The sequence below is a fragment of the Solanum pennellii genome, chromosome 8 (genome assembly GCF_001406875.1).
Source record: "Solanum pennellii chromosome 8, SPENNV200".
NCBI classification, from domain to species: Eukaryota; Viridiplantae; Streptophyta; class Magnoliopsida; order Solanales; family Solanaceae; genus Solanum; species Solanum pennellii.
In genome coordinates, this window is record NC_028644.1 from 2,054,011 (window position 1) to 2,072,038 (window position 18,028).

At 34.2% G+C, this 18,028-nt stretch overlaps 1 protein-coding gene and 1 pseudogene across 1 annotated transcript; both read right to left on the minus strand.

Moving 5' to 3' along the window:
• Positions 1-687: 687 nt before the first annotated feature.
• LOC107027058 lies at positions 688-11,704 on the minus strand (annotated as a pseudogene).
• Positions 11,705-12,270: 566 nt separating this feature from the next.
• LOC107027192 (homeobox-leucine zipper protein HAT4-like) lies at positions 12,271-14,689 on the minus strand. Its single transcript, XM_015228372.2, has 4 exons — positions 14,282-14,689; positions 13,319-13,623; positions 13,123-13,202; positions 12,271-12,829 (listed from the first exon to the last, which is right to left on the minus strand). The coding sequence occupies exons 1-4, from the start codon at positions 14,388-14,390 to the stop codon at positions 12,487-12,489; spliced, it is 837 nt and encodes a 278-aa protein (XP_015083858.1). The 5' UTR covers positions 14,391-14,689; the 3' UTR covers positions 12,271-12,486.
• Between the last annotated feature and the right edge of the window lie 3,339 nt (positions 14,690-18,028).

Sequence of the window (18,028 nt, forward strand, 5' to 3'; positions counted from 1 at the left end):
GTCATACAATTTTGATTTAGATATTAATCTGACTTTATCAACTAGTAATTTGACTTGGTCAACATATGGTTATTTAAAATTTAACTCAAATTAAATATGGATTTATCAATAAAACTTCACTGTCTACACCGACATAAATGTTTGTTATCTCATTTACGTGATACCCCTTTATAACCAATTATCCTTAGATTCATTTAACTCATGACAAAACTAATACATGAAAGGATCTATAATCCCATAATTAGTTGCCTCAAACCGCAACCCAGATGACAAATTGTGAATATGAATGTAATGACATTTATATTGTTGACGACAATCAAATAATAAAAAAGTACACTGTACCCCAACCCTAGAGGTTAAATCTGAAATATTATGTTCACTCGTAATAATAAAATAAACTCACACATGGAATTTCTGTTAACTCCTGTATTCAAATAAGCAAATAAGAAGAAATAAAAGATGAAAAGAAAAACACAAAGAAGTATTCGAGTCCACAGAATTCACTGTGTCCTAAAGAAATTTAATCCCCTCAAGTATTCGATGTTACAGATTAATTCCTCCCAAGATAAAACGGATTAACCATTAAAGAAGTCGTGGTACCTCAAATTTCAATAATTTCAACGAATCACACATACAGACACGGTCGATCAATTTTGTTTTGTTAAAAAATGTATGCAAAAGAAGGGAAGAATTCAATACATAAAAATAGAGAGACAATCTCTCTATTTATAGCCAACAAAGGGTAAAAGTCACAACTCTTAGGAAATAAGACAACCTTCCAGAAAGGTCACAACACTTTGGAAAAGGCACAACCTTTTCAAACGGTTACAACCCTTTAGAAAGGACACAACCTCTTATAAAGGTCACAATTCTCCAGCAAAGTGACAAGCCTTCAGTAGAGTCACAACCCTTCATTTCATTTAAAACCAATCATCATCTCTAAAAACCATGGTATGCTGGTAAAACAATGCTTTAAACTTGACTTGTATTTTTGGTCATCCCACTCCAGTCGGCTCCACCATGTTGGTTGTCCTTTTATTGTTTTGATGTTTTTGGAGGTTTGAATAGAGAGAGGCAACTTCATTATTTTATTGCATCTGCTCACGTCAAGTTCCTCAAGATGTTCCCACATACTCTCTGCCTCCCCAAACCTTCTTAATGATTCTAAATTTTCTAAACATAACTTTCTGACTCTTGGAATTTCTGAGCTTGAGCGCAATTGTTCCACTAACTCTGTCAGGTTACCACAATAGAAAATTGAGATTTCTCCCAAGTGCCTGGGTACAGAAAAACCTTTACCAACATAAAAAACACATGTTAAACTATGACAATAGTGTGGATCCAGTTTGCGTAATTTAGAAAATCTAAGACCCAGAAGTTGACCAAAATTAGAAACACTCATTATATCATTTACAGAAGAGATAAAGAGATGCTCCAGGTTTGGCAAAGGATCATCATCAAACTCTTCTGTAAATGCTCCAAAATCACAAGAACAGTTCATTATGTATAGTGATTTTAATCCATCAAAACTGTGGTTCCGAATGAACTCCGCCAGGCCCATGCATTCTTCCAAGTACAAATCTGAAGCAAACTGCAACATGCTTGAGACCCAGACTTTGTTATTGAAAATGTCAAAACCTAAGAGGCATATCACCCTTGTGAATTATTGTTGAATGATACCTCCTCAGGAGTTGTAGTATTCCCAACTGTAATGTGAAATCTTTTCAATCTTCTCATCCAGGTCTGGTCACTTTTCATATTTGAAATTGATGATGTATCCAAGTAAATCGAAAGTGATTTCAGATTGGGTAGATGTGATATCTCATCAAAACAAGCTGCTCCGACAACACCTAGATGTAACATTTCAAGACTTTTCAACTCGTGGAAAACCCCCAGGTCGATGCTCTCCTTCAACCCACGTAAATTTAATAGCCTCAGATTTTTCAACTTGTCCATTCCTTTGGGCAGACAATATAACTCTGTACCATCACAATCGAGCAACTGCAAATTGCAAAGATTACCAATAGATGGTAACTCTTCGAATATGCGGCACCTTTGTAGTATTAGAGCACGTAGTTGATGTAACTCGTTGATGGAACAAGGTAGTTCTCTAATATGAGATCCACTCAGATTCAGAACTCTTAGAGCTGGAAATGCCAAAAAAAAATTTTGTGAAGGTAATAATCGTGTTGCAATAGTAAAGATGTTGCCTTTGGGCATTTTGTCAAGTTATCAGGTAGATCTTGATTTATGAAAGATAATCTCTTGACAGAAGCTGACACTAGTTGAACACGTGAAATATCAGTTAACCCCGAGGAATCATCGATCCATTTTGCAACATCACGAACCACATCATGCAGCTTCACACAATCATGGGTTTCTTTTTCTAGTAAGCAGACATCTTTCAGTTCCTCAATAGTTGCGATTCCCCTGTTGTAGGCATTTTCATATGTGTCATGTTCACCAAGGAACCCCTCTGCCCACCAGCAACGTATGAGATCATCAGTTGGAATAGCCGCTGGATATAAGGAGCAATACTGATATAATAATGAGTCTTATTGATTAAAGATTGTACATCCGATATATATAGAGAAAACATGAATAAATAATTACACATGAGTCACATAATTTGTGCTAATTATAGTTACTCCTATTATCCCCCCTCAAGCTGATCCACGGATACGAGGGGAAGCTTGGTAGCGAGGTAATGAAACGCAGCCGGTGGAAGAGGTTTGGTAAGTAAGTCTGCAAGTTGTTCGGAAGAAGGAACATGATGTGTGCTCATAGTACCAGCCATGACCTGTTCACGAACAAAGTGGCAGTCAGACCCAACATGCTTCATACGATCATGAAGGACTGGATTCTTTGTAACACAAATGGTGGACTCGTTGTCACAATAAATCTTTGGCCGAAAGGGAGGAAGACCAAGTGCATCCGTAATGTGATGAAGCCACATGGCTTCAGCAACTCCAGCCGCCATAGCTCGGTATTCGGCTTCAGTGGAAGAGCGAGATACCCGTGTTTGCTTTTTGGTGCACCAAGAGATTAAATTTGGTCCAAGAAACAGTAGGTACCCGGTGGTGGAGCGACGATCATCCTTGTCGTTCGCCCAATCAGAGTCGGAGTAGACGGAGAGCTCTAGATTCCCTTTAGTAAAAAGAAGTCCACGACGTAAGCTGCCCTTTAGGTAACGAAGAATCCGTTTTAATGCCTGAAAATTTTGTTCAGTTGGAGCGTGCATGGATTGAGAGACACGGTTGACAGCATATTGAATGTCTGGACGAGTAACAGCTAGATAGTGGAGACCACCCACTATGCTTCGATAGAGGGTCGGATTGTCGAATAGACGACTGTCGGAGGTGGATGGTGGACGGACAGCCATTGGAGTGGGTGCAGTTTTAGATTCAGCCATTCCTGCCCGAGTGAGAAGCTCCTCAGTGTATTTTGACTGATGAAGTAGGAGACTGGAGGAGGTACGAAGTACTTCAATGCCAAGAAAGTAATGTAGAGGGCCAAGATCTTTCAGCTGAAAATTTTGATGCATGGATTTAGTGATGGTGGAGATAAGAGCAGATGAGCTGCCGGTAATCACAATATCATCAACGTAGAGAAGAATTATGACTAGGCCATGAGGATGCCGGAGAGTGAATAAACTTGTGTCATGAGTGCACGTTCGGAAGCCAATATCCTGCAGAAAAGAAGAGAAGCGATTATACCAAGCACGGGGGGCCTGCTTGAGGCCATAGAGGGACTTTTTGAGCTTGCAGACAAGATGTGGATGGCGAGAATCAACATAGCCAGGCGGCTGATCCATATAAATGTCCTCGTCGAGAGTGCCATGGAGAAAAGCATTGCTCACATCGAGCTGGTGTAAGGGCCAGTCATTATGAAGAGCGAGAGACAAGACTAGACGGATAGTCTGCTGCTTGACGACTGGGCTGAAAGTTTCTTTATAGTCAATGCCATACTCTTGATGATAACCCTTCGCAACTAGTCGAGCTTTGTAACGAGAGATGGATCCATCGGCATTACGTTTGATGCGGTACACCCACTTGCAACCAATTGGTTTTCGATGTCTGGGTGCTGGCACCAATTCCCAAGTATGCTGATTAATAAGAGACCTGTATTCATCATCCATAGCCTGACACCAAAGGGGGTTGGTAGATGCTTGTTTGTAGGTAGTAGGTTCAGAGGGAGCAAGTGAAGTGGTGGTGTAGACTTTGGGCTTGAAAATGCCGGATTTGGAACGGGTTTGCATGTGATGTAAAGGGGTTAGGGGTGGAGGAGGTGTTGTTTCGGCTGGTGGAGATTGTTGGTGAGGAGGAGGTGTTGTTTCGGCTGGTGGAGATTGTTGGTGAGGAGGGTTGAAAGTTGGTGGGATGGGTGGATTGGGGGTGGTGGGTGATCCAGATGGGATGAGAGGGTTGGGATTGGGTGGTGTGTGTATGATGGATGGGGTAATGGATGCCGGTACAAGGCCATGTGAGCTCGGTGGAAAGATTGGAATAAGACCAAGTGGGTTGGACGTGGCATTGACGGAGCTTAACCGGGGATAGGGAAAATCCTCCTCGATAAAACGAACATGACGAGAGACATATGTTTTTTGAGAGATGGGTTCAAAACATTTGTATCCTTTTATGGTGGGATGGTAGCCTAGAAAGATGCATGGTGTAGACCGGGGTTGAAGTTTGTGTTGAGTGTGAGGGCGTAGCCAGGGATAGGCAAGACAACCAAATGGTCGAAGATGAGTGTAATCTGGACGGTGTGTGTATAGACATTCATAGGGAGAGGTGTTAGAGAGGGAGGATGTGGGCATGCGGTTGATGAGATAGTTGGCAGTGGCCAACGCCTCAACCCAGAAAGGTGCAGGGAGATGAGACTCATGAAGAAGAGTGACGACGGTTTCAATGAGGTGACGGTGTTTGCGTTCGGCAACACCATTTTGTTCAGGAGTATAGGGGCAAGATGTGTGATGAACAATGCCAAGAGATTGGAGAAAAGAGCCAAAGGCATTGTTTAAAAATTCTTTTCCATTGTCACTGCGAAAGATTTTGATGTTGGAGTTGAATTGGGTTTTGACCATGCGTTCAAAATTTACAAAAACCGAATATGCTTCAGATTTGCGTTTTAAGGGATAAAGCCATGTAAATTTACTATAATCATCAACAAAACATATATAGTAACGAAAACCATTAAAGGAGGAGATGGAGGTTGGACCCCAAACATCAGAGTGTATTAATTCAAATGGCGCTGTGGCCTTAGTATTAGATAAGATAAACGGTAAACGACTCGATTTGGCTACAGAACATGACTCACAATGGTCCTTAGTGGAAAAAGAAAAACCTAAGACAGACAAAATGGACTTAGTGACTGCGGCACATGGATGACCAAGTCGGCGGTGCCAGGTTGAAGAACGAATGGCTTGATTAGCAACTGATGAAGATGAGATTGACGCAGATAGCTTGGAAGGAAGAGTGTATAGACCTTGCTCACAACGGCCCTTGTACCGGATCTGTTTGGTTAAATTGTCCATGATCTGAAAATTATGGGCATTGAAAAGAAGAGTGCAATTATTTTCTTTGGTAAACAGATAGACAGACAGAAGATTAGATGTGAGGGATGGGACGTGATGTAACGTGGATAATGAGAAAGTACCTGTGGGAGTGTATACAAAGCCAGAACCTGTATTGGAGATGGGTAAAGATTGTCCATTACCTACAGTGATTGTGTCGGCGCCGGAATATGAAGTGGGATTATGGAGTTGAGAGTAATCAGGCGTCACGTGAGAATTTGCACCAGTATCCAAATACCAATCACTTGAAGAGTTGCTTGTAGATGCATGCATCGCACGAGTGCCGCCATTTGCTGCAGGAGCAGATTGCTCATCATAGCGGTACCAACATACGCGAGCCACATGGCCTCGCTTTTCACAGATTTGGCACACGGGGAGGTCACGATTGGAGGATGGAGTGCTGCCTCCACCGCGTCGATTTTCCAGGTCTGGTCTGCTGCGGCCAGAACTGCCGCTGTGGACGAAGGGCTGCTGGCGTCCTCTGCCGCCGCCACGCTGTGCGCCGCGTCTGCCTGGACGGCCGCCACCACGCTGTCCAGCCGCGTAAAGGGCAGTGTGGATTGGCTGAGCTGTCGAGTCGGCGAGGGCCAATTTGGATTCCATGGCAAGGTTTAATTCTTCTGCATTCAACCAGCCCGAAATTTGATTTAGTGTGAGAGGGCCATCGTGATATCGGATATGCTGTTTTAAAGAGGAAAATTCAGCAGGCAGGCCCCGAACAACAGCATTGATGACATCTCGTTCAGGAACAACTTCATTAAGGGCATCAAGATCAGAGATAATCGAGGCTGCTTCATCCAAATATTGGACCATGGTGCGAGTGCCCTTGCGAAGGGTGTGAAGACGATCACGCAACTGAAAAACATGGGCTGTAGATAGAGAATTAAAACGGGTAGCAAGAGCATTCCAAAGAGCCCCAGAAGTAGCAAAACCACGAGCGTACTTCTGAATTTGCGGGCTAATCACAGCGAGAAGACATGCATGAATTTGAGTATCGATAAGGGACCACGACATATGGTCGGGATTTGGTGCTGTCGAGGTTTTACCATCTTTGTCCGTGACGGTTACATTGACTGGCGGTACTATGCCGGTGCCGTCGACCCAACCAAGAAGAAGATGTGCGGAGAGCGCCATCTTGACGCTATTCGACCAGGCTGGATAATTATGATCGATTAATTTTTCTGGGATGAGATTGTGAAGATTGCGAAGGAACAATTTCACACCTGAGGGAAGGGTGGCAAGGGGATCGGCTGCCATTGTTGATGAAGAGAGGCAGCCGAAAATTTTTTTTTGTTGCTGTTGATCGGCGGCAGCAGCAGCAAGGAAGAAGAAGGTTAGGGTTTTTTTTTTTTTTTAGGTTTTGGAAGAGTTTAACCTTAGCTCTGATACCATGATATAATAATGAGTCTTATTGATTAAAGATTGTACATCCGATATATATAGAGAAAACATGAATAAATAATTACACATGAGTCACATAATTTGTGCTAATTATAGTTACTCCTATTAAATACAAGAAACAACTTTGAATGTCCCTACTGCTTCTTTGCTCTAAAGAATCAAAACTCCATTTGATCACCTGGTAAACCTTTTCTCCTGTGTCTTTGTCATTAGGTTCTGACTTTCTGAGTGATTCCAAAGCATCTTTCCATTGCTCGACCATATTCTTCCCTCTCATAGATGTTGCAATAACAGTGATTGCTAATGGTAAACCGTCACACTCTCTTGCGATTTCCATTGCCAATGGCTCAATATCCACCCGATTGGCAACATCTCCCGCATTTTCCATAAACAGAGCCCAAGATTCATTCACATCCAATGTGGAAATATTCATTTCTGTGTCTGATTTCATTCTCTTACAAACACCCAAAAAACGAGAAGTTATAATAACCTTGCTTCCTTTGAGTTGGGGCACACCTACATCATCCAGATTTATAGCTTCCCAAACATCATCCAGTATCACAAGGAAACTCTTTTCCTGCTTCAGCCTTTCAGAGATTTTGCTGGCAATGCTTACTTCAGATCCCTCAGCATCTACCTTTAAGTTTAATCTGTCAGCAATTTGTGCTTGAACTTTTCTTATGGCTATTGGCGGTTTGGGCACAGTAACCCATACCACAACACCAAAAGACAATTTAGGCCTAATTGAGACGTCAATCTTTAGTAGCTCATTGTTCAGATTCTTCACCAGAGTTGTTTTCCCAATTCCTCCCGCACCCCACACTCCGATGATGCAAACCTAAAACATTCATACAATATAGTACCCAAAAAATAATTTAGTATAGCAATGCTCATACTATCTTCAACTGAAAACTTAAAATATCATAACAATCTTTCAGACATGCTTACAAAAATGGTGATTGTAGATAAGCATGAGTTTTATAGAAATATGACAGGCGTAATCCTGGTAAGAGTTCCTCCACTTGAAGTTCATTTAGCCTCTTGGTTGAAAGGGAAATTTGTTGGACTATGACTCATGTTCTAATCAAAGGTTCATGGTCTAATCCTATTTGGAAAGAATTGGAACTATTCTCCTTACCATTTATATTGGGAAAATGTTTGAATTGTAGTTCTATTTGGAGTTGATTTTAGCTGTATAAGTAAAAGCACAACTCTACAAATAGGACGTTTTGAGAGAATTATTCAGTTGTTCATTAGTATTGTCTTTAAAATACATTAGGACATAAGAGAACTTTTTTTAGAGAGCTTACAACAAGAGATGGTAGAGAAGAAAAGAATTCTTTTTGCTGTAGTTTTTTTTCTCTCACTAGCAACCTTCAGATTGTGTTACTCGATTAGTTAACCGTTGGATTGGGCTGAAATTTTGACTGAATGTTCCTAACACCTCAGCGTTTGATTGGAACGGTGGAGATCGGATTTAGATCCTGAACAATAGCTGGGTTTGAGTGATTTTCTTTATATTTATCTTTTGTTGGTGTAGCTATTGTTTTTCACTTTTGGCACTTGTTGTGGTCATTAGGAGAAAATTTGTAACCCTCTTATTATTATAGTGAAGCAGTTCGGATCTTGTCGATCCCACGGTTATTATCTTCGGTTTGAAGAATTTCTCCACGATAAACTTGGTGTTCTTTATTTTTGGGTTTTCGTATTCATTTTTTCATCGCAACATAAAACATAAATAGGGGTGATCATTGTCATCTGTAAACAACCCAAATCAAAGAGTGTTCTTCCATAACCAAGTTCTTCTTTTCAAAATATAGGTCTTCTCCTTTCTAACTTCCTCTTTGTTAATTAAATCTTCCGATCTTAGATAACGATCGTTGGCTAGCGCGGAAGTTTTTCTCATTATACTTCTTTTCTGCTATTTTCTATAGACTATAAATTTCCTCACACATAAAGTCACTCAACTAAGAGTTCTTCTCATAGAAAATCACTCAAGTTTCTTTTATAACTTCAAAGAAAAAGGTAGAAGTACCTCCCTAGACTAGCATTATACTGGCTAAAACTTTATGTAAACCTCAATATTGTTAGTAGTACTCTTCAATTGTCCCAGAGTTAATGTTAGTAGTTAATGTTCTAAACTCATTTCCAAATTACAATAAATATGGAGTTAACGAACCCATAAAATTACCTACTCATTTTTTTCCCTAAGAATTTAATTTACTTCTAGTAACACAACATTTTCAAAAAATAACATGATGTTTATTTTAATAAATTTTGTTGAAACAATTCTTTTTAACAATTAGTTTTATAAAAAAGTTGCATTTTAATGAAATTCAATAAAATGAGTATCTTATTATTATTATTATTTAAAATAGTTCAAAACAAAATTTGTGTTTCAACAAAATTTATTAGAATAATTAAATGAACATCTTATTATTTTTCTTAAAGAAAATAGTTTAAAACAAATATTGTATTTCAAGAAAAATTAATTTAAAAAATCATTTAAATTTGTTGGGTGGCTTTTTAAGTAAAAATATTTATAATTGAGTGACTTTGTAGACAAAATATTCATAGTTGGATTATTTTGAAATTATAAAAGAAAGTCAATTACATTGAGAGAAAAAATACTTCCTCAGTCAACTTTTACTTGTCATGGTTTCCTTTTTTTAGAGTCAAATTATAAGAATTTTGACTAACATTTTACGACACATTTTTTCATTACATTGATGCGAAAAATTTAAATTTAAAGTATTTTTCGTATAATTTTTTAATATCTATTTTTTTTTTGTTTAAAACATCAAATTAATGCAATCTAATTTAACTTGGAAAATTAGTCAAATTGACTTTAGAAAAGCGCAACATGACAATTGAAAGTGGACAGATGTAGTAATTGAATCACTTTGAGGTTATAGAGAAATTTGAGTACTCCATCGGTCCACTATTAATTGTCATATTTTTCATTTTTAGAGTCAAACTTTAAAAACTTTGACCAACATTTTAGGATATATTATTTCATCATATTGATATGTAAAAAATTGCAATGTATAGTACTTTTCATATAGTTTTTGAACATCTAATTTTTTTAGTTTAAAAATCAAATTAATATAATCTAACTTAACTTTGAAAAAAAATTAAATTAAATTTCAAAAAGCACAACATAACAAATAAAAATGGATAGACGAATAAACTTCTTCGTGAATTGAGCTCTTAGTTGAGTGACCATCTAATATTTGTTTATATCTCCTTTGTGTCCCAGTTTCCCAAAGTAGAATGGAAGAAGCATAATCCTTTAGATATGCTTACAAATCATAGACAAACAAGAGTTCTATAGAAATGAGCAAAGTTCCTCCACTTGAAGTGCATTTAGCCCCTTGGCTAAAGGGAAATTTGTTGGACTATCACCCATCACCCATGTGGCCATGTTCTAGTCAAAGGTCCATGGTCTAATTCTATTAGGAAAAGAATTGAAACTATTCTCCTTATTTGATTTTCATTTCTATTAGGAAACGATCGGAATTGTAGTTCTATTTGGAGTTAATCTTAGCTTCATAAGTAAAACACAATTCTATATATAGGACGATTTGAGAGAATTATTCAATTATTAGAACATAATATGAAAAACAAAACTACTTTTGACTATAAAATCTATTTAGATAGGAATTAATGAAATTAGCAAGTATGCACTCGTAATATAAGATTTTGGATTAATTCAAACATTACCTTATCATCTTCCAATAGTCGTAGGATTTTGTTGAGATTCCTTGTTGCTGCTGACTGACCTTTTATTGATGGTCCCGCGATGAACTCAACTTTTTTCATCTGGTTATTGTCCACCACCAAATTTGATCCAAAGCTTTCTCCGACTTGTTTAAGACTGAAAAGTTGTTGTCGTATGTTGTGTGCTTGAGTGGTGACTCCCAAACGAAGGCTGCATTTTGGAAAACATTTATATGCAAGCGTCTTAGCCGCTGCAACGCGTTGTTGCATATCTTCCCATTCATTCTGCAGCTCGCAAACATCCTTGATCCACTTGACAACCTCTGGCTTTGGTTTATAGCCTTCTCGCTCATCCTTCTCCGTCTTTTCTTTGATTTCATCTCTAAACTTTGTTAGATTCCCCATTTCCTCCCTTAGATTTTCAATTTTTGATGAGAAACGGACAACATTTTCAATCTTAGGATAGATGCATTTACATACAAACTTTCCAACCTCAACAACAATGCCACCTACAGCATTAAAAAGTAAATCCATTGAGAAAAATAAAAAAATATTTGTGATTAGAATTAATGCTTAATTATGATGGATGCACTCAAAGATGAACAAACTGAGTTTTCATTTCTTCATTACTTATAGCAGAGCAAAAAGTATAAGTAAAAAAGAAGGTTAAATAGAATAAGTAAGATTGAAGGAAAATACAAATACTTTAAATCAACATAGCAAAACATAAAACTGAAGGAAAATACAAATTCTTTATTCTTGAGAAAATAGTGAAGCAATGACTTTTTTAAAATCATTGTATATTTGTTTTACTGAAATAACACAAGAATCTGTTTGGTCCATTTCCTTCGACAGAAAATTATACTAATGTGCGAAGGATTGGGGCTTTAACCAAAACAAAACAGAGGAAATCAAATACATTAGCTTTATTTTGAGAATGCTCTAAAATGTCAGATAATGCACAATTACCCCCCTCAACCTATGCCCAAAATCTCAGAGACATATTTATACTATATTAGGTCCTATTACCCTTGAACTTATTTTATTAATAATTTTCTACCCCTTTTTGACTTACGTGGCACTATCTTGTGGGCCCAACACTGGTTGACTTTTTCTTTTAAACTAGTGTCATGTATGCCTAAAAGGAGTAGAAAATTACTTATAAAATAAGTTCAGGAGGTAATACGACCTTAGTATAGTATAAGTGTGTCTCTGAAATTTCGGACATAGGTTGAGGGGGTACTTGTGCATTTTCCCTTACAAATATAATAAGATGATCACACAACACAATTGGAACAAGAAATTACTTGTTCCAATAATAGTCGCGACCAACAACTATTATATTACACAACAGCAAAAGATTAATTTTGAATGTTGATCTATCAACAACCCTTGCAATGATATATGCTACTACTTAGCTTCAAACTTCGAATTCTTGCGATAAAAGCGTAATTTGTGGTGTGTAGATTACTGTATATATGATTCACATTCAGCGTAATTTGTGATGTGTGGATTAGTGTATATATCATGGATTAAAATACATACATGCATAAATTTAATTTTTAGAAGAAATAAAATGATGGTAACTAAGACATTGAGCTTAGCAACTTTTTTTTTTTTGAATAATTAGATATATCACTTGCTAAACTTTACATCTAAAGTCCTCTTCTCTAGTTCCCACCATTTGCAACTTACTGTACTAAAAAGAGGAAAAAGAAATTGATACATTTGGATTTTCCAAAATTAGTGTAATGATCCCATTTGACCAAAATGCCCTTCAGTCGTTGGCGAAATTACGACCTAGGGTGTAGGGTATTGATGGGCCTATGTGGGACAGGGGAGGCGGTCCAGAGATTAAACGGCACGGGCCGTTGTCGGGCCAGGACCATTTGGTTGGCCCGAATGTCAATGCTCGCGGGCCCTGATGCAGACACAGGAGGTGGGCCCACGACGCGCTCGCAGGACGGGCACATGGTGAGGGTGGTTGGAGGGGTCATTTGCATGTAGAGTTGAGGTGATAGTTTTAGTGCCCTTAGCTCTTGAACTTCCTTTTGTAATCTCCTATTTTCTTCAGTTAAATTCTCACAACATCTCTTCAACAACTCACAATCTACTTCAGTTTGCTTCAACTTTGTCCTGTTAAAAAAAATAAATTGATTGATCCATTAATAAAAAAATTCTAAGACAAATATTATTTTCGATTTGAACTATACATTGTTAAAATTAATAGTAACATATATATTAACTATATATAAATCACTCAACTAACTTATGTAACTTTTTTGCAATTTGGACAGTTGTTATAAAATTAAAAAAATATTTTAGTATATTTTACATAGTTTTAATTTAATATCGCGATAAAAAAATAATAATTTTGTATCAAGTCAAAATGAGACAATCAAATTGAATGGAAGGAATATTATTCTCACCTTGCCCTCCTGTTTTGGAACCAAACCTCCACTTGTCTAGGCCTCAATCCTAGCCTCTTTGCCAAAGCTTGTTTTTGCTTCTGTTAAATAAATAAAAAATTATTAACCAATATTTATGCTGAAAAAGGCGATAAATAATACAGTATAAATGAATTGAGATGTCTAGACGTGCATATTAAAAAAAAAAAATACTTACTGGATTGAGAGTATTGTGTTCTTTGAAACTTTCTTCAAGAACAACAGACTGATCTTTAGTAAGTCTTAATTTCTTTCTAGAAGTTTCTCCATCTTCTTCATCACTAATACTTCTAGAACATTCTCTTTCAATTTCCAATTCATCACAACAATTAATTATTTCCCTTTCATTTCTTTTATTTCCACTTAAACTTGAAATACTACTATTTGGTGAAGAAACTCCAACTTCTTCTTCCTCTGTATTTGTTGGTATTATGTTCACATCTATTCCCTTCAAATATGTTCTGCATTTCTCCAAATTCCTATCTGAAAAATAATAATTGAAATTTGGATTTTTAGAAAGTTTTTAGAGAAAGAAAATTATTTCTTCTGATTTAATTTATTTATCTAATTTTAATTTGACACAAAATTTTAATAAAAAAATAATTGCATGGTCTTAAATTTAAGATAAATTTTGTGATCTTAAATGTATTAGGTAGAAAATTGAAATTAAAAAGATACTAAATAAAGAAAAATAACATTCTTATGTACTTTAAAAAAAAAAATAAGACATAAATTAAATCGAAGAGTATATATATAAAGTTTCAGATTTAGACCTCTTTTTCAGTTTGCACATCCTTAACTCAATATAGAGAAAAAATTGCACACTTTTTTACCCAAATTCAGGTAGAATGACAATTTTCGATTGACTCTAACCAGAAACTTTTTTATATTTAATATTTAACAATAATAAACATATTCAATATAATCTGACAATGGAATATGAGGATTGAGGAGTATGAGTTGTTCTTTATACTATAAAGAGATTGTTTTTCATAAATCCTTTTTTTATATCTATATTCAAAACTTTAATATATGGGACTTAAATTGAGATATTTAAATTAAGGATATATGAATACTATTTATTCTATCACAATCTTTTCGAATAATAATAAATTGTTATAAGACATTTATAGATCCAAACCTGAAGAAGGAAATGAGCCAATCCAAGAATTTAGCTGCAATGGATTTGTTGTTTTGTTCTCTGAAAAACTAAGACTCAAACTCAATCTCAAATCTTGATTCTCCAACATCTTTTTCTTTTCTCTAATATTATTTCTTTAGGTATCTTGAAAATAAAATAAAAAAAGAAAGTTTTTTCAAGTAGAAAATATGAAGAATTTAGGGAAATTAATTCTTTCTCAAAGAACATAGAAAAAAGTTAGGACTTTAATTAGTTTAAAGATTGATGAGTAGAGGTGCAAATGCAATGAAAGGGGTTAATATAGAAAAAAATATTTAAAAAAATTTCTTTCAAAATTAAAAAAATAAAAAGTTAAGTCAATCATGACATGGAGTGTAAGGTGTACTAATTATTGTATCATTAAAATCATGTATTGAATTTGCCTCCCCAAAAATATTATCACCATTCTCTATGGTCCTTTTTGTTTTGGTCCCCATTTCCTTTTTCAAACATCTACGATTCATTTTATTTATCGTGCTTATTAAGAATAATAGATAATAAATGATTTGCGGAGGTTGAAAGTGCTTTCAGCCTTTGTCAAATTACTCATTTCTTGTGGTGTGTTTTGTTAATATCATAAAAATATATATATTTATTTTTACTTATTAAGTTTAAATTTTTTTTTATTTTATATTTATTTTACCATTATTATTACGTAATATTCATTTTTCAATAAATAAGACGACTTATAATAATAAAAGGTCATATATTAAAATTATCATTTTATTTATTGCTTCTTAAGAATATTATTAATTCAAACATCTGCAAGTTATTAAACGTAATAAAAAAATTAAAATATAATAATTAATTATCTCATTTTACTTCTATTTTACTCAATAAATGGAAAAAAGTTAATATAGTGAGAAAAAGAAATATTTTAAATTGAAAAAAAAAAGAGTCAAATTATTATTTTAATTGATATTTCTTAAAATTCAAAAGAAAATATGTTTTTCACTTTCTATCTAACTTAATGTCATGGTGAAAGAAAGTGGACTGAATTATAGTGATGTGTGCATAATTATTTAAGTGAAAATGGATTTTTGAGTAACAGTACAAAGTAGCTTTTAAGTTTAACAAAATAATATTAATATATAATTATAATAATAAACTAAGTGTGATTTAATAGGTAAGATTTCGAGAAGCTAGATAAAAAAAATAGGTAGAACTTATATCTATTTTTAAAAGATGAAGACATTATTTATGATAGATCTCAACAGAACGAACAATGAAAAGAAAGCAACAAAAAAATAATAATAGGATATCAAAGTTGAATAAATAACAAATAGTAATAATAATCTAAAGATAAAAGGGAAAATGAATACCAATACTTTGTGGATGGGAAAGAAATATATCTAATATCACGAGTCATGCTTTCGATAATTTGAAAAGACGTTATATTCTGACACATTACCTCACCCCAAAATACATCTTAGGTCTATCTATATTCCTTCTCAAGCCCACTACAACCAACATAACCCCTCACAAATCGTTTCTAAGCGAGACATTTGCATCTCTTCTCTTTTTATACATGAATGAACTCAAGTTCGATCATTTTTCTTATTTTGTCCTCTACAAAGGTCATATTCACCTTATATCGAATAGTAATAGGTAACTATTATTTACCTATTAATAAGCGGTGTAATCGTATAAATATTTTACTAATCATAAATATATAAAATTTGAATTATTGGCAAAACCATAGATCTCAACTTTAATGGCATAAGAGACATATATTAGGCAAGCATCAAATCATATCATACATGATTGCAACAAACACTTGAGTTTTTTCTCCATATTTTGCCCACTTGAATAATATTGGCCCCTCTTATCTTTATGCAAAAATAAATGAGGAACTAATGGAATAGACAAGAAGTCATATTCATAGCCTTAATTGTTTGTGCATTAAAATCACATTTTAAAGGTTATGTTTTAATTTGATTTCTATTATTAAATTATTATTATTATTCTATTATCTTATTCTTCAATATTAGTGCATGTTATTTTCCTTCTTATCGTTATCATGACATTTTTAACAAAAAAAATTACTTGACTCTAAGAATAAATTGGATCGAAATGATTTTTCTGTTAGAAGTCTTTTTGTATTAATTTCTGACCAAATTTTATTTCAGTTAAGGATCATGTATCAGAAATAACTTCTTTGTCCTCACACTGTAGATTTAAGGCGGTATACTCATTGATTATCACCATCTTTAAATCCTATCTATAAAATTATACCGAATACATTGTTCTTATCGTCACCTAATTTTTCTAGTCTAGAAAATAAATAGTAAAAATCGTTTCGAAAAAAAAAATCAAAGTGTGGGGTAGGGGGTGGATTATTGTAGTACTTTACTTTCTAATTAAAAAATACACCACCTTAGGATAATTTTGTCAAATGACATTAATGTCAACATCATATAAAAGTTATGCATTTCTATGTGAAAAAATATGCATTTTTTCTATAAGCTAATCAAATAGTTGAACTTTTTAATTATTTAAGTCGCATATAATTATAGTTTTACTCCTTCAATTTTATTTTTATATAACATCATTAATATTTAAGAGGTCAAACAATTTTATCTTTCACAATAATTATACTATTTCATTTCTATTATTCAAATTTAATTTAGTTTAGAATTTTGAAGAATTTATACTTACCATTACATAAAAAAAAATTAGATACTTTAATACTGATATAAACCTCGAAATTTTTCACATAAAAAATGAAATAAAGGAAGAATTGGAGAAGCCATTGAAATTTGAATTAATTTTTATCTTGTATAATTCATTGACAATTTTGATCAAAAGTATGTCATTGAAATCATTATTCTTTTTTGGAACGAAAATCATTATTCATTGAATAAATTGATGAGTGATGAGTCACTACCTATTTTTTTAGTTTGTATATTAATAAAAAAATTGTGATTTGATTAATTTGAATTTATGTCATATAACTGAAGTTAAATAATAATTCAAAAGAAACTCAATAATGAAAAGGAAAATTACATATTACATCAAATTTATTGTATTGGTAAGTCTATACACTATTAGAGGTAGAGGATTTTTTTCATTGCAAATTAACAAATGATTTATGTTATAAAATATAACTATGTTTTTTATTCCCACCAAATCAGCTCACCAATATGCGTAAAAAAACATATTTTTATTATAATACTGAGAATAGTCATTAAATTTTTTTCTTCTATATATTACTGATACAAACAGAATACTTGTGCAAATAATTAATGAACATTATTCACAAAGAAGTTTCAATGAGAAAATAGTGATTTTTTAAATAATAATACATAAGGATATTTCAAACGCATAAAAATATAATGATTACAATAATTTTTTTTAGAGAATATGCACAAGTACTCCTTCAACCTATGCTCGAAATCTCAAAGACAATTATACTATACTAAGGTCCTATTACCCCCTTAACTTATTTTATAAGTAATTTACTACCTCTTTTTGGTATACATGGCACTAACTTGAAAAAAAAAAGTCAATCAACATTGGGCCACAAGATAGTGTCACGTAGGCCGAAAAGGGGTAGAAATTATTAATAAAATAAGTTCAAAAAGGTAATAGGACCTTAGTATAGTATAAATGTGTCTCTGAAATTTCAAATTTAGATTGAAAGAATACTTGTGCATTATCTCAAAATTAACTAAAATAAAGATATTATATTCATTCTACCACAGCTTC

What these genes read in the sequence shown, in the direction of transcription:
- LOC107027192 (XM_015228372.2), bottom strand. Translation starts at nt 14,390, where the DNA reads ATGTTGGAGAATCAAGATTTGAGATTGAGTTTGAGTCTTAGTTTTTCA. An exon ending in TGGCTCATTTCCTTCTTCAG is followed by an intron (nt 13,624 to 14,281) that starts GTTTGGATCTAT and finishes ATTATTTTTCAG; the next exon opens with ATAGGAATTTGGAGAAATGC. An exon ending in AACACAATACTCTCAATCCA is followed by an intron (nt 13,203 to 13,318) that starts GTAAGTATTTTT and finishes TTTATTTAACAG; the next exon opens with AAGCAAAAACAAGCTTTGGC.